At 47.3% G+C, this 23,563-nt stretch overlaps 1 protein-coding gene across 3 annotated transcripts in view; it reads right to left on the reverse strand.

The window, feature by feature from the left end:
• The window catches only part of LOC140386588 (cell adhesion molecule CEACAM5-like), a 162,032-nt gene that overhangs the window by 54,445 nt on the left and 84,024 nt on the right, over window positions 1-23,563 (reverse strand). For all 3 annotated transcript variants that reach the window (XM_072469043.1, XM_072469042.1, XM_072469041.1), the window contains 2 exons: window positions 5,106-5,381; window positions 2,848-3,111 (listed from right to left, as the gene is read on the reverse strand). In XM_072469043.1, the coding sequence (XP_072325144.1) occupies window positions 2,848-3,111; window positions 5,106-5,381 (540 nt within the window). The remainder of the gene's footprint in view (window positions 1-2,847; window positions 3,112-5,105; window positions 5,382-23,563) is intronic.

Here is a 23,563-nt window from a genome sequence, read left to right on the forward strand (position 1 = left end):
GGGGCATCTTGACAAATACACGAATAGGATGGGAATAGAGGGATATGGTCCCAGGAAGTGTAGAAGATTGTAGTTTAGTCGGGCAGCATGGTCGGCACGGGCTTGGAGGGCCGAAGGGCCTGTTCCTGTGCTGTACATTTCTTTGTTCTTTGTTCTTTGTTTTGATGTGAAGGTAAATGTGAAGTTACAATATGTAGGGCGTGATTTAATGGCCGTGTTGCACTTAAGCAAGCGTGCGACGAGAGCATTAGATCGCAGGTGAGGATACAAAAGAGAATTGAGCTGGGCAACAATTGGTTTGCGATTTTACTGACCCGCTCCCATTGGCGAATTCAGGAAACCACCGTAGCTTGGAGAGAAACCAATAATCACCACTTCAGGCCAATCTCCAGACAATTAACGTGAGCGACTCCCTATCTAATGGAAGGGCTGCTGTGGGGATCCAAGAAGATGAGTTTCCATCTTTGCTCCTGGGCAATGTGTCCAAGGGCCTTGGGGTTGCTGCCCCGGTGCTCAGAAGGGGTGTCTGGAGGGGGGTGGTCTTAGTCTGAGTGGCCCGCCATTGGTGGTAGGGTTATGCAGAGCCGCCATGGCCTGGGGGTTGGAGATGGGTGATCCAGCGACTGGTGAGCAGGAGCCCCCACTGCGGCCTGGGGTGCATGGGCTGGGCGCGTCTCATTGCAGAAGCTGTGGGGGGGGGGGTGAAGTGGGGGTTGGGGACAATGGGTGGGGATGGGGAGCATGGGGGATGGGGGATGGGGAGTATGGAGGGGGTTGGGAGTATCTGGGGAGGGACGTTTTGGGTGGTACTACTGGAAATGGGTGGGCCGGGGCACAGAACGGTGCTGGGCAGGGGCAGTGCCAGGTGCATGCTCGTTGGGGGGGGTGAAAGATCAGCATGGCAGGGGGGCCGGTGCAAGTGGGGGCTGGTGCCTCCCCACCCATGTAGCCCGGTGGAGGTCATTGACCTTTTTACAGCGCTAGGTTCCAATCCTCCTGGTGATGCTCCCCGAGCTGACGGCCGCTGCCATTTCCTCCCAGGCGGCACTGTCTGCCCTGTGGTGAACTCTTCGAGACCTTTGGGGAAATAGGGCATACCTTCTGATTTTGACTGCATCCAACACTCTGGCCAGGTCGGCTTCCCCAAATTGCGGGGCTGATCTCCTCGGTGGCATGGCTGCGAGCTGTCTGGGGTTGGCTGTGCAGGTTCGGTTTAAGTGCTGCTTTCCCTTTTTAACAGGGGGCTGACGAGTGCGGTCCAAGCAAATCAGTTTGCCGGACAGTCGTTTGCAGTGTGAAGCCCATGAGTCCTCATTAAGTGGTCCAATTAATGTTTATAGCGGTGAAAGCTCGGCGGCATGAGCGGCAGGAAAGTCACGCTAGTTCCCATTCGCTACCACACTTAGAAAGGTTTCCATTAAATCGCGCTCATTATACATAATTTCTGTAAAAGTTTGAATAAGTGACCAGAAGGCCTTTCAATATCAGGATTCGTTAATACGGTGTATGGGTTTGTCTCACAATGTTTACAGCATCCAAATGAGCCTATGTGAAACTTCCAATCTACTATAATTTTGAACTATTCTCCTGACGTGCGCAGCATATTCCAAATAAGAAACCACAACCAAGTGTGTGATCTGTCCCTGGACCTTTGTTGTAAATGAAACACTCATTGCTCATTTAATAAACATTTGCAGAATATTGGAAGTAGCAAATCAAATTGAGCTTCATGCGTCCTTTGACTTGGAGGTGAGCAGACAATTGGTTGAGCAAATCAACAATATTAACTTGTTGTTTGTGCTGCAGTTTGAAATGCTTTAAGAAACAAAACGGTAATCAAGTTTCACCATTGATAAGCCTCTCTTTCTCAGAAGTCAAAAATTGAGAATATTCCATTTGGAAATAAAAATGAAAGTGGGAAACAGATTATATATTAAAACAATTTCATACTTTTGTATTTATAATCTCATGGTGATAATTATTTACCATTGTAACAAAGACCATGGGCAGGATTCTCCACAAACTGGCGCGATGTCTGCTGCCCGGCGCCAAAAACGGCGCGGATCACTCCGGCTTCGGGCCGCCCCAAAGGTGCGGAGAAGCCCTCATCTTGAGGGGCTAGGCTCGCGCCGGAGTGGTTTCCGCTCCGCCGGCTGGCGGGAAAGCCCTCTGGTGCCGAAAGGACTTCGCCGGGCGACGCATGCGCGGGAGCGTCAGCAGCTGCAGGCGTCATCCCCGCACATGCGCAGGGGAGGGGGTCTCTTCCGCCTCCGCCATAGTGAAGACCATGGTGAAGGCAGAAGAAAAAGAGTGCCCCCACGGCACAGGCCCGCCCGTCGATCGGCGGGCCCCGATCACGGGCCAGGCCACCGTGGGGGCATCCCCCGGGGCCAGATTGTCCCGTGCCCCACCCAGGACCCCGGTGCCTGCCCGCGCCGCCTTGTCCCGCCGTTCACAAGGTGGTTTAATGCACACCGGCTGGAGAGGGTTAACAGCGGCGGGACTTCGGCCTGTCGCAGGCCGGAGAATCGCCGAGGGTGGGCCCGCCGGCGCGGCCCGAGCCCCTCAAGGTGAGGGCTTGGCCCCTAAAGGTGCGGAGGGCGGCCCGACGCCGGATTGATCCGTGCCTTTTTTGGCGCCGGGTAGCGGACATCGTGCCAGTTTGCGGAGAATCCCGCCCAATGTTATTCACAATTTGATCAGCAAAGCTAACAGGACAATGGCACTGCATTTTCTTTATAAATAATGTACTCATTTTCAAGCTATTCATATAATTAACTACGAGGCACCTTCACCTCCATGAGTGGAGCATAAACCAAAAAATAAATTGAGAAATGTGTTACCTACCTATTACAACCAATTGTTTTGTTGAGGCACTGTACCTTTTTGTTAAATTATTAAATGCCTGACAGGTATAATTTCCAGTGCTATTCAAAGTAATGCTATCAATGATAAGTCGTTGCCCTTTTTGTTGAAGAGAGGCATTATTTTGATTCCATTCCAATTCTGCAGGTGGATTTGAGTCCGCAGAGCAAGAGAAAGTAACTGTTCTTCCAGAGAGGTACGTGGACAAATTAGGGTTTATAAATATATTAGGGTGATCTGGTCCATCTAAAATAAATGCACAAATATATTGTAATAAAATTAGACTGAAATAAAAAGTAGCAGTGGTTTGTACAATTATAGAGATTACCACCGCAACAGAAACGACACACCCTTGTGTTTTCTACACACCATCAATTATACTGCTATGTAAAATGTAAGTCAAAATGTCGTGCCATTTTTCCTATTGTGTAATGGCAGGATTCAATATCAGTTTCCCATTATGTAGTATTGGGACTCCCAATACCAAATTCCCCAGTGTGTATACTGGCAGGATCTAATGTTAGCTTCTCATTGTATGGTATTGGGGACCCAAGGTCAATTTCCCCAGTGTGCATGACTCGAAGTCAGTTACGTAGTGGATCATGATGAGGCCTAAATTCCAATTCACAGACTGTAGTGGTAAGGCACATTATCAGCTTCCCAATACTAGTCGACTGCACAGCAACCAACTGACGTTACAAAACTGAAGGTGATGCATTTGAAAGATTATTTTTGGAAAACAAATTACTGTGGCCACAATGAATGTTCTCCTGGCACTGATAGAGCTACAGAGCCCAACAGTGATTTGGAATGGAGTCAAACAAGTCATTCCTCTCCTTATATTCAGCAGTGCAGTGTGTGCCCTGCAGTTTAAGATCCCTTCACCATGCAAGCCAGCTGATCATAGACGGGGTAGAAATGGTGCCACGAGAGTTGAAACAGGCAAAATTGCCAAAGTATCCTGCTTCTGATGCTTTCTAGTTTCTCTTGTTAAGTTTCTCTTAAAATGTGTGATCTGTAAAAAGCTGTTGGGTAAATACTGCAGTATTATTGCATTAAAAGGTATTGTCTTGAAATAAAAATTCGACAAAATTATTCAATTTGCTCAATTATGAATTTATTTTTCCAAATCAATCTGAATTTCATTTTTTTCAGATCAAAAAATTAATGAAATAATTTTGTTGCAAATAACAACCTCTAATTTAACGCAGTTGCGACTGAAAAAATGCGTAACTGTTCTGATACTACTTACTAAGCACATATGGATCACATCAACTGGTACACCACTGGTGGAGCTAAAGTGAATAGTTATGCCTCGTGACAATTAGAATCATAAATCAATATTTTGCACCCATCAAAAATGTATTTCATTTCACATTGCTTTGTAATTAAATAGATCTGTAGGCAAACTGATTAATACAGCCTCCCAGATATAATTATGATTTTCTTTTAATAAATTTACTGTACCCAATTATGTTTTTCCAATTCAGGGGCAATTTAGCGTGACCAATCCACCTAGCCTGCACATCTTTTTGGGTTGTGGGAGCGAAAACCACGCAAACACGGGGAGAATGTGCAAACTCCACACAGACAGTGGCCCAGAGCCGGGATCGAACCCAAGTCCTCGGCACCGTGAGGCAGCAGGGCTAACCCACTGCACCACCGTGCTGCCTATAAATATGATTTTCAGTACCAGTCCTGTCACAAAAAGATCTAAATATTTCAAGTCTACTGCTTTTTTAAAAAACAATTTCAAATGATGTGGGTACCACTGGCTGGGCCAGCATTTATTGCCCAATGCTGGGTGCATTCAAGCATCAAACACATTCCTATGGGTCTGGATATGTAGGCTAGACCAGGTAAGGACGACATATTTCCTTCCGTACAGGACATTCGGGAACCAGATGGGTTTTCATAACAATCAACAATGGTTTAATGATCATCATTAGACTTTTAACTCCAGATTTTATTGAATTCAACTTTTGCCATCTACCATGGTGAGATTCAAACCCGAGTCCCCAGAATATTGCTCTGGATCTGCCAGATTGCTAGTCCAGCAGCAATACCACTACGCCAGTAAATTAACTTGGGAGCCTATTATCTTTGGTATTGTAAAAGCAGTGATCTATTTGAATATATGTTTCAAAAAGTAATCTTCATGCAAAAGATTTTTTTTTCTCTGTCCAAATCAGTAGGAATGGTAATACATTATAAAAATAAACATTCATTGGGACACTTACAGCTGACATTTAGATGGTATAGGTCACTTGTCATTCCACTAACGAAGTTGAATGCATAGCATGTAAATCCTCCATCAGACCGTAACACTCCAGAAATCGTCAGAATGCTATTATCACCACTTAGATCAAACCTGTCACCAGGATTAATAGCACTATTGTCCTGCAGCCATTGATATGAAATCGCTGAGCCTGATGCGAAGCATGTCAAAGCCACGGTGTCATTGTGTTCTACTAGGTTGGTGGCATTGGCTGTAACAGTAGGCTTGGATAAAGGTTCTGTCAAAACACAGGAGAGTAGTCAGCTGAAAGGTAATTTGGAGGATTGTTTGAGTGCCAGATTCTGAAGGTTGCATTTCTGTACTCAATTTTCATCTGTGGAAGCTAATTCCTGATACTTACAGCTTAAACTGTGAAAGTTCCAAATGTTGACATCAGGGATTCAGATTCTGCAGAGCAAAGACCTTTTTCTCCATCAATTTAACACACCTTTATTTCAATCATTCTCAAAGTAAGAATGCTTATTTTGTAACATTTCATGTTACCTGTAGTGCATACATACATCTAAGTTGTACAAAAGATATTCCTTAGTTCCAAAGTGTGAATTAGTGACAATATGTCTCCCTCCATGTACCCAAACAGGCACCAGAATCTGGTGACGAGGGGCTTTTCACAGTAACTTCATTGCAGTGTTAATGTAAGCCTACTTGTGATAATAAAGATTATTATTATATGTAAATGTAAACAAAAGGAATGAAACATAAAATGTCGGAGTCTGGCCAGCTATTAGTCAGTACCTTGTGGAGTAAAGAATTCTTGTGTGGATGGAATACAACTAGCTGAATATTTGAAAAAAGAGACAAAGAGGCTGAGATATTTCAGATGTTACAAAGGCAAATTGTTATGAAAACAAAGGTAGCTTTAAAAGATTTATATTTGTATTGGTATATAATATGAATATAATATAGTTTTAAGTGGGTTTAATTTAATGTTTCTGTTCCTGGAAGGGTAAAACCTATAGTTAGTTTCATGCTGGACAAAGGTCTTTATATATGTGCAGTTGGTTAAGTTCCCACTGTGCTTCCATTGTGCTTAGAGAGGGCTGTGGCAGGAAGAGCAAATAGAAGTAGCAATCATTGCTTTGCAAGTGGACTTCCTTTTAAGGGTAGAAAAGCTTTAAGTTTTAATTGCAACTTGATATTTTGCAGTTGGAGCAGGTCACTGGGGAATCAATATCTTTCAACTCTACCAGGAGAAGCTGGATGTAAACAGGGAGTTGCAAATACGCAAGCTTCTTAAGGAACAAGTTACAGTCCAGATAATCAGGAATTGGGACAAGAAGAATGTTTAAGATGACTGGAGTTAAGAGCACTGAGACCAAGGTATTGCTCAGAATAATTCAAAGAAAAGTAAAAAAAAGTATTCTGAGTTAAAGAGGCAACTGCAATAACCAGACTCCAGAGGTAAATGAAATATCTGATGCCATTTTACTATAGTCTGGGAATCGAGAGTTAAAGCAATTATGAACAGTTTGTACAGCAGGGAAGACAAAGAAATCCTAAAAGGGTAGTGTAAATACTGGACTAGATTCACAGATAAAAGTGGGGCGAAAGCTTGATTTATAAGTGCCATTTGGAAAACCGGGACTGGATTTCAGAATGCAAACCGCTAAAGGACAGCATTATTGTGGGAGAAAATTTTAAATGTGTTTTTAGGAATCTAGTTTGGAAACTCTCATGAACATATCATCTGGGGGGATTCTGAGGCAGAAATCAACAAACAGGATTTAAAGCAGAGTATGTCTATTTGACAAAAATCACCCTGTGTGCTAAACATTCCTGAGACCTTGTTGCTTCACATTTTATAACATTAGTTCAGTTGGTTGAACAGCGGGTTTGTGACATGGAGCAACGGCAACAATGTGGGTTCAATTCCTCTACTGGTTGAAATTATTAATGAAGGCCCTGCCCACTTAACCTTGCCACTCACCTAAGGTCCAGTGACATTCAGGTTAAATCACCACCAGTCAGCTCTCTCTCAAAAGGGGAGAGCAACCGATGGTCCTGGGAGACTACGGTTACTTTTTATTGTGGTGACAATGCTTCTCCTGAGGCAGTTTGAACAAATACTGGTTATGCTGCCCTGGTTACGGTTGATGCCAACACCATCAGCTTACACCCAATCCACTAGGCAACAACCTGCAAAATTTTTAAAAATAAATTTAGATTACTCAATTCATTTTTTTCCAATAAAGGGGCAATTTAGCGTGGCCAATCCACCTACCCTGCACATCTTTGGGTAGTGGGGGTGAAACCCATGCAAACACAGGGAGTATGTGAAAAATCCACACGCACAGTGACCCAGAGCTGGGATCGAACCTGGGACCTCAGCGCCATGAGGCCACAGTGCTAACCACTGCACCACCGCGCTGCCCCTACAACATGCAATATAGTTCTGCACAACAGTTTTCAATATATCCCATCATGACAGTCTGCAGCTGAATATGAATGAAAGCCATCTGGCAAATTCTACTGGCAGCCAGAGACAAGCATTTCTTTCCCAATTAAAGTCATGCTTTTAACTTGAAATTAGAGAGAAAGGGTGTTTCAAGTGGCCATCTAAATGTTTCTTGAATGTTGTGAGGGTTCCCGCCTCTACCACCCTTTCAGGCAGTGAGCTCCAGACTCTCACCACCCTCTGGATTTAGATTTCTTCGAAATCTCCTGCTCCTTACCTTAATTCCACCCCTCTCCTCACTGTTATTGATCCCTCTCCAAAGGGGAAAAGTGCCTTTCTGTCTACCCTATAAATGTCACTCAAAATTTTGTATTCCTTGGTGAGAGCCCCCCAGCCTCAGCCTTCGTTGCTCTGAGGAAAATAACCCAGCCTATGCAGCCTCTCTTCATTGCTGATACGCTTCAGCTTAGTAACCATCCTGTTGAATCTCTTAATCACCTTTTCTCATACAATCATATACATCCTATTGTGTGGCAACCAGAACTGCACACAGTATCTAGCTGTGGCCTAACAAGCATTTTATACAGCTCCATCATAACCTCCCTGCACTTATATTCTATGCCTCGGCTAATTAAGGCAATTATTCCAAAGCCTTCTAAACCATCTTATCTACCTGTCCTGCTGCCTTCAGGGATCTTTGGACATGCACTGCAAGGTTCCTCTGGTCGTCCATACTTCTTTGTGTCCCACCAATCATTGTATAGTTCCTTGCCTTGTTAGCCCTGCCAAAATGCATCGCCTCACACTTTTCAAGGTTAAATTCCATTTGCCACTCTTCTACCCATCCAACCAGCCTACCAATATCAGCATGTAATCTAAGGCTTTTCTGCTTGCTATTTACTACACCACCAATTTTTGTGTAATCTGCCAATTTACTGATCATACTCCCTGCATTCACATCTGGATCATGAATGCACACCACAAACAGCAAGAAATCCAGCACCGATCCCTGTAGTGCACAAGCTTACAATCACAAAAGCAACCATTTAAAAAAAATATATATATATTTTATTGAAAATTTTTGGTCAACCAACACAGTACATTGTGCATCCTTTACACAATGTTATAACAACACAAATAACAAAGACCTATTTTATAAACAGAAAATGAATAAATAATAAATAACAAAAATGAAAACTAACCCTAATTGGCAACTGCCTTATCACAAGTAACACTCTCCAAAAATATAATTTAACAGTCCAATATATAATTATCTGTAGCAACGACCTATACATATGATACAGTATATATTAACAACCCTGAGAGTCCTTCTGGTTCCTCCCCCCCCCCCCCCCCCTCCTCCTCCCCACCCCCGATCCTGGGCTGCTGCTGCTGCCTTCTTTTTTCCATTCCATCTATCTTTCTGCGAGGTATTCGACGAACGGTTGCCACTGCCTGGTGAACCCTTGAGCCGACCCCCTTAGGACGAACTTAATCCGCTCTAGCTTTATAAACCCTGCCATGTCATTTATCCAGGTCTCCACCCCCGGGGGCTTGGCTTCTTTCCACATTAGCAATATCCTACGCCGGGCTACTAGGGACGCAAAGGCCAAAACATCGGCCTCTCTCGCCTCCTGCACTCCCGGCTCTTGTGCAACCCCAAATATAGCCAACCCCCAGCTTGGTGCGACCCGGACCCCCACTACTTTTGAAAGCACCTTTGTCACCCCCATCCAAAACCCCTGTAGTGCCGGGCATGACCAAAACATATGGGTATGATTCGCTGGGCTTCTCGAGCACCTCGCACACCTATCCTCCACCCCAAAAAATGTACTGAGCCGTGCTCCAGTCATATGCGCCCTGTGTAATACCTTAAACTGAATCAGGCTTAGCCTGGAACACGAGGACGACGAGTTTACCCTGCTTAGGGCATCTGCCCACAGCCCCTCCTCGATCTCCTCCTCCAGCTCTTCTTCCCATTTCCCTTTTAGTTCATCTACCATAGTCTCCCCTTCGTCCCTCATTTCCCTATATATATCTGACACCTTACCATCCCCCACCCATGTCTTTGAGATCACTCTGTCCTGCACCTCTTGTGTCGGGAGCTACGGGAATTCCCTCACCTGTTGCCTCGCAAAAGCCCTCAGTTGCATATACCTGAATGCATTCCCTTGGGGCAACCCATATTTCTCGGTCAGCGCTCCCAGACTCGCGAACTTCCCATCCACAAACAGATCTTTCAGTTGCGTTATTCCTGCTCTTTGCCACATTCCATATTCCCCCATCCATTCCCCCCGGGGCAAACCTATGGTTGTTTCTTATCGGGGACCCCCCCAAGGCTCCAGTCTTTCCCCTATGCCGTCTCCACTGTCCCCAAATCTTCAGTGTAGCCACCACCACCGGGCTTGTGGTGTAGTTCCTCGGTGAGAACGGCAATGGGGCTGTCACCATAGCCTGTAGGCTAGTCCCCCTACAGGATGCCCTCTCTAATCTCTTCCACGCCGCTCCCTCCTCCTCTCCCATCCACTTACTCACCATTGAAATATTAGCGGCCCAATAATACTCACTTAGGCTCGGTAGTGCCAGCCCCCCCTATCCCTGCTACGCTGTAAGAATCCCTTCCTCACTCTCGGGGTCTTCCCGGCCCACACAAAACCCATGATGCTCTTTTCGATCCTTTTAAAAAATGCCTTCGTGATCACCACCGGGAGGCACTGAAACACAAAGAGGAATCTCGGGAGGACCACCATCTTAACCGCCTGCACCCTCCCTGCCAGTGACAGGGATACCATATCCCATCTCTTGAAATCCTCCTCCATTTGTTCCACCAACCGCGTTAAATTTAACCTATGCAATGTGCCCCAATTCTTGGCTATCTGGATCCCCAGGTAACGAAAGTCCCTTGTTACCTTCCTCAACGGTAGGTCCTCTATTTCTCTACTCTGCTCCCCTGGATGCACCACAAACAACTCACTTTTCCCCATGTTCAATTTATACCCTGAAAAATCCCCAAACTCCCCAAGTATCCGCATTATTTCTGGCATCCCCATCCACCGGGTCTGCCACATATAGTAACAAATCGTCCGCATACAAAGATACCCGGTGTTCTTCTCCTCCTCTAAGTACTCCCCTCCACTTCTTGGAACCCCTCAACGCTCTCGCCAGGGGCTCAATCGCCAGTGCAAACAATAATGGGGACAGAGGACATCCCTGCCTTGTCCCTCTATGGAGCCGAAAATATGCAGATCCCCGTCCATTCGTGACCACGCTCGCCATCGGGGCCCTATACAACAGCTGCACCCATCTAACATACCCCTCTCCAAAACCAAATCTCCTCAACACCTCCCACAAATAATCCCACTCCACTCTATCAAATGCTTTCTCGGCATCCATCGCCACTACTATCTCCGTTTCCCCCCTCTGGTGGGGGCATCATCATTACCCCTAACAGCCTCCGTATATTCGTGTTCAGCTGTCTCCCCTTCACAAACCCAGTTTGGTCCTCGTGGACCACCCCCGGGACACATTCCTCTATTCTCATTGCCATTACCTTGGCCAGGATCTTGGCATCTACATTTAGGAGGGAAATAGGTCTATAGGACCCGCATTGTAGCGGGTCCTTTTCCTTCTTTAAGAGAAGCGATATCGTTGCTTCAGACATAGTCGGGGGCAGTTGTCCCCTTTCCTTTGCCTCATTAAATGTCCTCGTCAATACCGGGGCGAGCAAGTCCACATATTTTCTATAGAATTCGACTGGGAATCCATCCGGTCCCGGGGCCTTTCCCACCTGCATGCTCCTAATTCCTTTCACCACTTCTTCTACCTCGATCTGTGCTCCCAGTCCCACCCTTTCCTGCTCTTCCACCTTGGGAAATTCCAGCCGATCCAAAAAGCCCATCATTCTCTCCCTCCCATCCGGGGGTTGAGCTTCATATAATTTTTTATAAAATGTCTTGAACACTCCATTCACTCTCTCCGCTCCCCGCTCCATCTCTCCTTCCTCGTCCCTCACTCCCCCTATTTCCCTCGCTGCTCCCCTTTTCCTCAATTGGTGTGCCAGCAACCTGCTCGCCTTCTCCCCATATTCGTACTGTACACCCTGTGCCTTCCTCCATTGTGCCTCTGCAGTGCCCGTAGTCAGCAAGTCAAATTCTACATGTAGCCTTTGCCTTTCCCTGTACAGTCCCTCCTCCGGTGCTTCCGCATATTGTCTGTCCACCCTCAAACGTTCTTGCAGCAACCGCTCCCGTTCCTTACTCTCCTGCTTCCCTTTATGTGCCCTTATTGATATCAGCTCCCCTCTAACCACCGCCTTCAGCGCCTCCCAGACCACTCCCACCTGGACCTCCCCATTATCATTGAGTTCCAAGTACTTTTCAATGCACCCCCTCACCCTTAGACACACACCCTCATCTGCCATTAGTCCCATGTCCATTCTCCAGGGTGGTCGCCCTCCTGTTTCCTTCCCTATCTCCAAGTCCACCCAGTGTGGAGCGTGATCCGAAATGGCTATAGCCGTATACTCCGTTCCCCTCACCTTCGGGATCAACGCCCTTCCCAGCACAAAAAAGTCTATTCGCGAGTAGACTTTATGGACATAGGAGAAAAACGAGAACTCCTTACTCCTAGGTCTGCTAAATCTCCACGGGTCTACACCTCCCATCTGCTCCATAAAATCTTTAAGTACCTTGGCTGCTGCCGTCCTCCTTCCAGTCCTGGACTTCGACCTATCCAGCCCTGGTTCCATCACCGTATTAAAATCTCCCCCCATTATCAGCTTTCCCATCTCTAGGTCCGGAATGCGTCCTAGCATCCGCCTCATAAAATTGGCATCATCCCAGTTCGGGGCATATACGTTTACCAAAACCACCGTCTCCCCCTGTAGTTTGCCACTCACCATCACGTATCTGCCCCCGTTATCCGCCACTATAGTCTTTGCCTCGAACATTACCCGCTTCCCCACTAATATAGCCACCCCCCTGTTTTTCGCATCTAGCCCCGAATGGAACACCTGCCCCACCCATCCTTTGCGTAGCCTAACCTGGTCTATCAGTTTCAGGTGCGTTTCCTGTAACATAACAACATCTGCCTTAAGTTTCTTAAGGTGTGCGAGTACCCGTGCCCTCTTTATCGGCCCGTTCAGCCCTCTCACGTTCCACGTGATCAGCCGGGTTGGGGGGCTTCCTACCCCCCCCCCCCCCTTGTCGATTAGCCATCCCCTTTTCCCAGCTCCTCACCCGGTTCCCACGCAGCTGTATCCCTCCCAAGCGGTGCCCCCCCGCCCATCCCCTCCCATACCAACTCCCCCCTCTCCCCAGAAGCAGCAACCCAGTAATTCCCTCCTCCCACCCCCCCCCCCCCCCCCGCTAGATCCCCCGCTAGCGTAATTACTCCCCCCATGTTGCTCCCAGAAGTCAGCAAACTCTGGTCGACCTCGGCTTCCCCCCGTGACCTCGGCTCGCACCGTGTGACGCCCCCTCCTTCCTGCTTCTCTATTCCCGCCATGATTATCATAGCGCGGGAACCGAGCCCGCGCTTCTCCCTTGGCCCCGCCCCCAATGGCCAACGCCCCATCTCCTCCACCTCCTCCCCCCATCACCACCTGTGGAAGAGAGAAAAGTTACCACATCGCAGGATTAGTACATAAAACTCCTCTTTCCCCCTTTTTTAACCCCCCTCTTCGCCCCCCCTACATTCGCCCCACCACTTTGTTCAAACGTTCTTTTTAATAACCCGCTCATTCCAGTTTTTCTTTCACAATAAAAGTCCACGCTTCATCCGCCGTCTCAAAGTAGTGGTGCCTTCCTCGATATGTGGCCCACAGTCTTGCCGTTTGCAGCATTCCAAATTTTATCTTCTTTTTATGAAGCACCGCCTTGGCCCGATTAAAGCTCGCCCTCCTTCTCGCCACCTCCGCACTCCAGTCTTGATAAACGCGGATCACCGCGTTCTCCCATTTACTGCTCCGAGTTTTCTTTGCCCATCTAAGGACCATTTCTCTATCCTTAAAACGGAGGAATCTCACCACTATGGCTCTGGGAATTTCTCCTGCTCTCGGTCCTCGCGCCATCACTCGGTATGCTCCCTCCACCTCCAACGGACCCGCCGGGGCCTCTGCTCCCATTAACGAGTCCAGCATCGTGCTCACATATGCCCCGACGTCCGCTCCATCCGCACCTTCAGGAAGACCAAGAATCCTCAGGTTGTTCCTCCTTGCATTGTTCTCCAGTGCCTCCAACCTTTCCACACATTGTTTCTGATGTGCCTCATGCATCTCCGTCTTCACCACCAGGCCCTGTATGTCGTCCTCATTCTCGGCTGCCTTTGCCGTCACGACCCGAAGCTTCCGCTCCTGGGTCTTTTGTTCCTCCTTTAGCCCTTCGATCGCCTGTAGTATCGGGGCCAACAGCTCTTTCTTCATTTCCTTTTTGAGCTATTCCACACAGCATTTCAAGAACTCTTGTTGTTCAGGGCCCCATGTTAAACTGCCACCTTCCGACGCCATCTTGGTTTTTGCTTGCCTTCCTTGCCGCTGTTCTAAAGGATCCACTGCAATCCGGCCACTTTCTCCTCCTTTTTTCATCCGTATCCAGGGGGGATTCCCTTCTGGTTTACCGCACAGTGTTTTTAGCCGTCAAAATTGCCGTTGGGGCTCCTATCAAGAGCCCAAAAGTCCGTTTCACCGGGAGCTGCCGAAATGTGCGACTCAGCTGGTCATCGCCGCACCCGGAAGTCCACAAAAGCAACCATTAACCATTGCTGCTTGATCCTGGCACTCAGCCAATTTTGGATCCAATTTGCCAAATTGAACTTGATCCCATGGCCTTTTTGATCAGTCTCACGTGTGGGACTTTGTCAAAAGTCTTACTGAATTCCATGTAGATGACACCAATTTATAAACTTCAAAAAATGTGACGTTTGCTTTTTAAATGCAATTACTGTTGTAATGTAGGGCGATGTGGCAGACAATTTACGAGATAAACAATTTGGGGTGTCGCTTGTTGGGTAAAGGTTGGTCACCTCACTGGGAGGACACTTTTCAGAAACATAGTGCAATTTTCAGATAGTGCCATGGAATCTTTTATTTTGACCTGAGAGTGCAGGATTCCTTCGGTATTGCTTTGGTGTGCAGGCTGATATTGTCCTCAGCTCTTGAAGTGGTGCTTGCATCTGCAACTTTTACCTCAGAAATAAAACTACCAACACTCAGCCATGCCTGACACCATGTAAAATAATTGGATTCTCAATGCTCATCACTCAGAAGGCATCACTGTTAATATGCAGTTGGGAAGATTCCAATCTTTACCTTTAAAAACACAAGAATGAAAAGGGTCAGTCAGTAACTCAGTTACAAAACTGAATCAGATGACAAATCAGCCATCAATTCATTTGTCTATTTGGCTTTGCTTCATGGAGGTGGTGGTGGTGGGTGGTTCTGTCTTTTTTTTGCGTTGTTAACTTGCCAGTGTCATTCAAGGATATATCAATAACGATTAGCAGCTGTCCATTTTATTGAAGAGAATTGCTATTGAGATATCACTGAAATGCAGGAGTGGGTTTTTGAAATGATAAAACAGGGAAAATGTACATTAAACCCCAAAATCAAGAAAGTAACGTGTGGGTTAATGGAAATATTAAGGGATGCTAGTCCACCTAAAATAAATACAAATGTTCTTTGCAACAAAATCCCTCATGGGTGGGACTTTCTGCCCACCACAGGACTAAATTCAAGAAAATCCCAGTGTCGCCCCTTCACAATCAGTTCTGCCTTCTACTCAAAGAACAAACAAAGAAATGTACAGCACAGGAACAGGCCCTTCGGCCCTCCAAGCCCGTGCCGACCATACTGCCCGACTAAACTACAATCTTCTACACTTCCTGGGTCCGTATCCTTCTATTCCCATCCTATTCATATATTTGTCAAGATGCCCCTTAAATGTCCCTATCGTCCCTGCTTCCACTACCTCCTCCGGTAGCGAGGACTCGATAATCATTCACGTCCATACCAAAATAAAGGAAAAGGTGTGGATACAAATTACTTTCAGCAAAAGAAGGCCATTGTACATAGTTTGCACCATTTAAAATATTTTCTTTTATATCCTTCACGAATATTTCAGAACTATGATTACTGTTTGGCAATACATTAGTTCCATTAGTCTCATTAAGTAGTCAGTTCCTTCTTCAGGTTCAGGGTGAAACCTTCCAGCTGTGCACGTACCCCCTCCAAGGGTTTCCTGGTCCCATTTACAAGTGGCAGGAGTAGAAAATTACCGCCAGTGAACGGGGCACCACCGAGAAGCACGTGGCTGGGGAACTGCAGAATTCAATCCACTTTTGCCAGCGGCGGGGCCAGAGGAATCACGTTGGGGGAGATCAGAGAATCTCACACTCAGGTTTAAGATTTGTGCCATTGTTTAAAATGGTGGCCCCATGGTTAGCACTGCTGCCTCACAGTGGCAGAGACCCAGCTTCAATTCCACCCAATTCTTGGGTGACTGTCTCTGTCATGTTTACTTGGGGCTAGATTTTACTTTTCCCCCATTGGGATGTTAGGGGGAAATGGCAAGAAAATCTGTTGGGATATTGTTGTCAGATCTTTTGTCTGTTCTATGTCCCCCTTTTTATCCCCATCCTCCTTCCAGCTTTGAGCTACAATCTTCCAGTTAGCTGCACCCTTTGGGATTCCTGTTTAAGTCACAGTCTTTGGACACATGAATACCCGTGTCCTGATGAACCAGGCCAGGGTGTCCCCTCTAGGTTCTGTGTTAGAACCTGTGCTGTTGATTTGATAGACTTGACAAAAAGACAATCGGCATATGTCGGGTTCTCAGCCAGCTCCTATCATTTCCTGTGATTGGTGAAGCCAGTCAGAAACCTTCAGGAAAGAGGAACACTTCTGCAGCATTCCATCTTTTGTTTCAGTTCTTTGAAGGAAGCCAGCTAGTAAGAAGCTTGAAGAACCCCTCTCTCCTGCTCTCTCTCTGCCAGGTGATTTTTATAGGCATTCTAGCTACATCTGTGTAGACTTCCTTGGTTAAAAGACAGAGATAGGGTGAACCCGTGGCACAGTGGTTAGCACTGCTGCCTATGACGCGAAGGACCCGGGTTCGAATCCCGGCTCTGGGTCACTGTCCACGAGGAGTTGCACATTCTCCTCGTGTCTGCGTGGGTTTGACCCCCACAACCCAAAGATGTGCAGGTTATGTGGATTGGTCATGTTAAATTACCCCTTAATTGGGAAAAAAATTAATTGGGTACCCTAAAATAAAATAAAAAAGACAGAGAGTAACAGATCTGCATAAGGGATCTCTGGAACAAGAAAGTGCCAGCTGTTTTCTCCAGGTCGGTAACATTCTCAAACTATGTCTCAGGTCGCTGTGAAGGGCTCAAATTAAAGGTTAAACAGAGACTATTCCTTAAAGAATGGCTGGAGTTTCTGTGCTGAGTTCAGACCAAGGGATTAAAAATCATGAGCTTACGTTCGGTGGCGGCCATGGTGTGAGTGGGCACACACAGGGCAGCTCCTGCTTGAAGGCACAGGAAAGAGCTCTTTTTATCCGATACCAGGTGGAATTTTGATGAAAAGGCGTAGATGAAAGTTGGAGGAGTAGTTTCCCCCAGGACTGATATGCCCGCTGTTACCAAACCCGGCAGAAGTAGGTGAGAAAGTTGGCCAAAGAGTTGGAGGAAACCTGTGCAGCAGCCAGTGTAAGGTGTAATTGATAATATGGAAAGATGTGTCATTTGAAACATGGAAGTCTGGCAATATCTGGTCTGAGAGAAACATGAGAGGATACAGGGAAAGATCCCACAAAGGGTTAACAGCAGCTGCAAAGAGCAGGATTGTAAAATGCAGATACCCTTGGTCAAGCAGGCTTGGGAAACACACAGGATTTTGAATGAAGCCAAAAACAATGTCTCACACGTTCATTGAAAGTAACTATCTTAGTAAACAGCTGGAAAGGAAAGGATGAGGTTCAGTTGAATTTGCTGACAATTCTAGGTGTGAAATTTTGCTAATACCAGGTAAATTAAAGAAAACTGGAGACTATCAGTCTACCAGAAACATAATTCAAAGCCAAAATCAAAGTCAAAATTATGAGCTGAGGACACAATTGGAAAATAAAACTATAGAAATTACAGGAACCAAACCAAAATTCTGACCTCTTGAAACCAAAGCATTTTTGAATATCACAAAGGAACTTTGAACATCACAAAGGAAACAATGTATTCAGAGACCTGAGAGTGAAGTTTTGTCAAAATGAATACTTAGTTGTATTAGAATGTTTAGATCAAAGATACCTTTTACAATCAAAGTGAAATAAGAGTTACTTTACAATAAAATCATAAAAACTAGATAACTGTTAGAAAAATATATAAATCCGAAGAATGGGGACAGCAGGTAGAACTAGAACTCAGAGAGAGGCGGAGAAGCAGAGAAGGAACAAGCAGCTCAGAGTCAGATTACAGTCAGCTCGGCCATGGGAAAGGGACAGGGCAAAGCAGCCGAGCTAAAACAGCTCATACATCTAAGGAAGACTAGAATTTAAAAAGTAGGCAGAGTCAGCTCAGAGTCAGCTCAGAGACAGCCAGAAGAGCCAACTCTCACAGCTCGGTACATGGGAAAGATGGGACACAGCAACCGAGTTAACCAGCGAATACATCTAAAGAAGACCAGACTTTAAAAAGAAGATTGATTGTCAAGTTGGGCCTGAAGGTCCCTTAAACCAACCAGAAGTATCCAGAAGCAAGATCTTTTTCCTTCTTGGAAAGAAACTAATTGCAGCATTTAAAAGGAAAAATGTAACAATAAAATAACTTAATTTAACCTGAAATAGTGGTTATTCCAAAGGCTACTTTACTTACTTAGCAATGCGGGACCCAGAATCGATGCTACTAAGTGGTAAGTAGATGAAATCTTCGGTGAAGGTCTGGGTTATACCGGTGAATAACTTGAAAATATAGTTTGACCTGAATAGCACCCACTGAAGCCTGCATCGGAGTCAAGGAGTGAGAATCCCTGTTCACCATTTAGAATGCCGGCCCTTTTTGGTATAGGGGGACTTCTAAGAATAGTGGTGAGTTTTTAACAACAATTGATGGCTGCGGGGGAAGGGCTGATGCAAGTTGAAAGGCCCCAGGTGGAGCAGGTGACGGCTTTTATTCCACCAGCAGAGGAAGTAAATGCATGAGGATCGCTCGAAGGCCATCGAAGGAGCTGTGGCACCACAAAAAAGTTTGTTGGAATGTGTGAAGAAGTATTTGGAGATGCAGGTGTCACAGATCCGGGAGATCGAAGGAGTGATCTCGGACCACAGCGATCGTCTGGTGGCTCTGGAAGTGGAGGTGGGGCTCCTGGGGGACCTGTGCAAAATGTTGAGGGAAAAGATGGAGGAGCAGGAGAATACCTCAAAAAGGCAGAATTTGCGAATAGTGGGCCTGCCTGAATGAATGGATGATGTGAGCGCCACGAGGTACGTCTCGAAGATGCTGGCGGGGCTGGTGGCAGAAGGGATGCTTGATAAGGCCTCTGAAGTGGGCCGAGTACACAGGTCCCTGAGGCAGAGGCCTAGAGCTGGGAAGCATCTGCCGTCGGTGATCTTCAGACGCCACAAATTTGTGGAGAAAGAGAAGATTTTGCGTTGGGCCAGGGAGAAGTGTACCTGCGAGTGGGAAGAGAACAAGGTCTGAATTTATTAGGACATCGGAGCCGAGTTGGCGAAGCAACAGGCAGGTTTCAACAAGGCCAAGGCGGTGCTGTATCAGCGGAAATTATAGACCCGTTAGCCTGACTTCGGTAGTTGGTAGGATTTTAGTGTCCATTCTTAATGGATCGCGGAGTACTTAGAAGTGCATGATTAAATAGGATTGAGTCAGCATAGCTTCGTCAAAGGATGATCATGTCTGACAAATCTGTCAGAGTTCTTTGAGGAGGTAACAAGGAAGTTAGACAAAGGCAAACCAGTGGACGTGATTCATTTAGATTTCCAGAAGGTGTTTGACAAGGTGCTGCACAGGAGACTGTTAAATAAGTTAAGAGCCCATGGTTTTGAGGGTAAGATCCTGACATGGATAGAGGACTGGCAGTGTGGCAGAAAGCAGAGAGTGGGGACAAAGGGGTCTTTTTCAGGATGGCAACTGGTGACTAGTGGTGTGCCTCAATGATCTGGAAGAAGGAACTGAAGGCAGTGTTGCTAAGTTTGCAGATGATACAAAGATCTGTAGAGGGACAGGTAGTATTGAGGAAGCAGGGGGGCTGCAGAAGGACTTGGACAGGCGAGGAGAGTGGGCAAAGAAGTGGCAGATGGAATGCAATGTGGAAAAGTGTGAAGTTATGCACTTTGGAAGGAGAAATGGAGGCACAGACTATTTTACAAATGCAAGCTGCTTAGGGTATCAGAAGCACAAAGGGACTTGGGAGTCCTTGTTCACGATTCTCTTAAGGTTAACGTTCAGGTTCAGTCGGCAGTTAGGAAGGCAGATGTAATGTTAGCATTTATGTCGAGCTGGCTAGATTACAAGACCAGGGATGTACTTCTGAGGCAGTATAAGACTCTGGTCAGACCCCATTTGGAGTATTGTGAGCAGTTTTGGGCCCTGTACCTAATGAAGGTTGTGCTGGCCTTGGAAAGGGTCCAGAGGTGGTTCACAAGAATGATCCCTGGAATGAACTGCTTGTCCTATGAGGAATGGTTGAGGACTCTGGGTCTGAACTCATTGGATTTTAGAAGGATGAGGGGGGATCTTATTGAAACTTACAGGATACTACGAGGCCTGGAGAGCGTGGACGTGGAGAGGATGTTTCCACTTGTAAGAAAAACTAGAACCAGAGGACACCATCTCAGACTAAAGGGACGATCCTTTATAACAGAGATGAGGAGGAATTTCTTCAGCCAGTGGGTGGTGAACCTGTGGAACCCTTTGCCGCAGGACAGGTCTGCACTCAGCGCCTGGAAGGAAGCAGTGGTGTAAAACTTTAGGGCGAGCGTCACCTTGACGGCCACCGGGGTGTGTGTGCTCCCCCATACCGCTGTGGTGCCAGGTGCGCCATGATCTGGCATATATGTCGCACTGTCCCCCTGTTCAGCCGGAGTCTTCGACGGCATACCCGGTCCTGCAGGGCCTCGAATGACAAGCCCCGCCGGTACACATGAGACCTCATGCAGCACCTCCTTTGTACCTCCTACTCCTTGGCCTGTTGGACAGCCAGCTCTCCACCCTGGGCAACTTCCTCCTGTTCCTCTGGGACAGGTTCCACTGCTGTAGGCTCCACTGCTGCATGCTTCGCTGCCACAGCTTCCCCCTCCATGAGCAGCGCCAGCTCATACAGCCACAGGGCATCCCCCCAGGCTGCGTCGACTAGTAAAAAGGCCACAATTGATGGTTGAATTCCAATATCCATTGTCTGCAGGGGGTGAAATGCTGACATGCTGGCATGGTGCATATTCCCGTGCCCAACCAGATCCACTGGGCGACATGGTTGCCCCGGTTGGCACTGGGGACTCTGACCCTGCATGCTTCCTATCTCCTGCCCGGCACCGTGGGAGCCTCTGGCCCTGGCACCCGGCCCTGATGCCAGGGGTACCATCGGCTGGTGCTGGCCTTGCCAGCAGTATGCTCCTCGGCCCCCGTCCGTGCCCCCAAAGGGGCTACAGTGGCATTGCCCTTGAGTGGGTCGTCTGATGCTCCGCTGGTGGGTGGCGGCTGACTGGGTGGTGGGGGTATGACGGACGGTCGGGCGTGGGGGTGGTGGGTTGGCGACACCATATGGCCATGGAGTGCACAGCAGGGCTGATGTAGGGTGCTCTTTCCAAGGATCAGTGCAGACTCAATGGGCTGAATGGCCTCATTCTGTACTGTAAATTCTATGAATTCTATGAAGATGGCTGCCTCGCAAGGCATCCATGCCTGGACACTGCCCCAGTCCCATGGGGGTGACCCAGCCACTCAGCCCGTTCCCCCATGGCCCCCCACCCCAGCCAGCCCGGCCCGTGTCCGACCCGGCAGCCCACAATTGTGCCTCTTTGTGTGCTACCTCCTCTCCTCTCTCTCCCTCATTAGCCATGACGCCGGTTTCATGATTTTTAAAAGCCCGAGTGAACTGAGCCGTCGGGAGCTCAGCCCATTAGAGCTGGAGAATCGCGGAGACCCCAGAGAATACCGGGTCAGGCCCGCTAATGATATGCAAAGGATGATTACTGTACGTGCGTTATGGACCGCGTTGACGCCGCAGACGAAGCATCGGGGAATTGCGATCTGTGGCAAATCGGCGCCTGCCGCAATTTCGGCATCAGAACTGGTTCTCCAAACAATTGCGTTTGCCGATTTTGGCGTCGGCCGACGGAGAATCCAGCCCGTGTTTACTCAGGAGTCTGTAGTAATTTCACAGGGAGATGGGAGCTCCATCTGATGGTAGTGAAGCAGAATTGCACTGATTTGAACATCCTGCATACAGTACCATCTAGTGGCCAGCAATTGGGATTGCGCTGACTTGAACACCCTGTACCTATCTCCATCTGGTGGTTGAAAGACAGAACTGCGCCAACCAGAAATTCTTGTGCGAATCTACTCCCAGCAACCACAGCAGTGAAGACTCATCTCAATCTTTAACTCTTTAATCCCCATTTTATTTTGATCCCTTCCTATCCTTACCACGTGTTTGTCTGGTGTATGTTTGGTCGGCGGGTGGGTCGGGTTTTGGGAATAGGTAGATTGGCAGACCACTGTTCTGATTTTTAAAAATATTCGGAGAATCATAGAATCCCTACAGTGCAAATGGATGCCATTTGGCCTATCGAGTCTGCACCGGCCCTTGCTCCGATAGAGCACCCTACCTAGGCCCTCATTCCTATCCCTGTAACCCTAACTTAACCCTAACTACCGGCATTGGGGGCAGCACGGTAGCCTTGTGAATAGCACAATTGCTTCACAGCTCCAGGGTCCCAGGTTCGATTCTGGCTTGGGTCACTGTCTGTGCGGAGTCTGCACATCCTCCCCGTGTGTGCGTGGGTTTCCTCCGGGTGCTCCGGTTTCCTCCCACAGTCCAAAGATGTGCGGGTTAGGTGGATTGGCCATGATAAATTGCCCTTAGTGTCCAAAATTGCCCGTGGGGTTACTGGGTTATGGGGATAGGGTGGCGGTGTTGACCTTGGGTAGGGTGCTCTTTCCAAGAACCGGTGCAGACTCGATGGGCTGAATGGCCTCCTTCTGCTCTGTAAATTCTATGATAATGATCTATGATTAATGTTGAGGCAATTTAGCATGGCCAATTCACCTAACCTGCACATCTTTGGACTGTGGGAGGAAACCTGGTGCTGTGAGGTAATAGTGTTAACCACCATGCCACCGTGCTGTCCTTTTCCTCTTTCATCTTTTCCTCTTATTATTAATAACCAGTTTGTCAATGTTTTACGTATAAATCTGGTGTCTGTAACTCATTGGAGCAGTCAAGGGTTAAAGATTTTTAGAAAACACCAATTATTGGGGAATTTACTTATGTTGGGACTGTGGGGTCTATGGGGGTGAACTGACCACACACTCTCCCAGGGTGTAACAAATCCAATTTGAGTTGTGTTCGCTGCCTACCTTTGTGCTGCTGACTGTTCCACAATTTTACGTGGGATAGGGGAGGCATGAGGCAACCTAACTGCCTTTGACTCAAAGGTCCTTGCATTGTCTATTAATAACAACTTGAAGGCGTGGTCTGACCTCCACTGAGGAGGCCTATGTATTGCAGGTGTCAGGAGAGCCATTCTTTGGAGATTTTCCTCGGTCCATTGAAGGTTCTCTCTCACAATAGCAACTTCCACACCTTCTTTACTCTCTCTCTCCGCCTGTCAAACCCAGCCCCCACCAGTCTCAAAGAGACTTCCAAGAAGTGAAATCCAACACTGCTGTAAGAACATGCTACTTTTTTTCAGAACGAGCTGATGTCTCAGGAGTAGCCACTGCACCTGATGGCACTGCCGGAAATAGAGAGCTGCCAGCCATCCAATTAAGTGGCG

This window comes from Scyliorhinus torazame, chromosome 12 (genome assembly GCF_047496885.1).
Source record: "Scyliorhinus torazame isolate Kashiwa2021f chromosome 12, sScyTor2.1, whole genome shotgun sequence".
Taxonomy (NCBI): domain Eukaryota; kingdom Metazoa; phylum Chordata; class Chondrichthyes; order Carcharhiniformes; family Scyliorhinidae; genus Scyliorhinus; species Scyliorhinus torazame.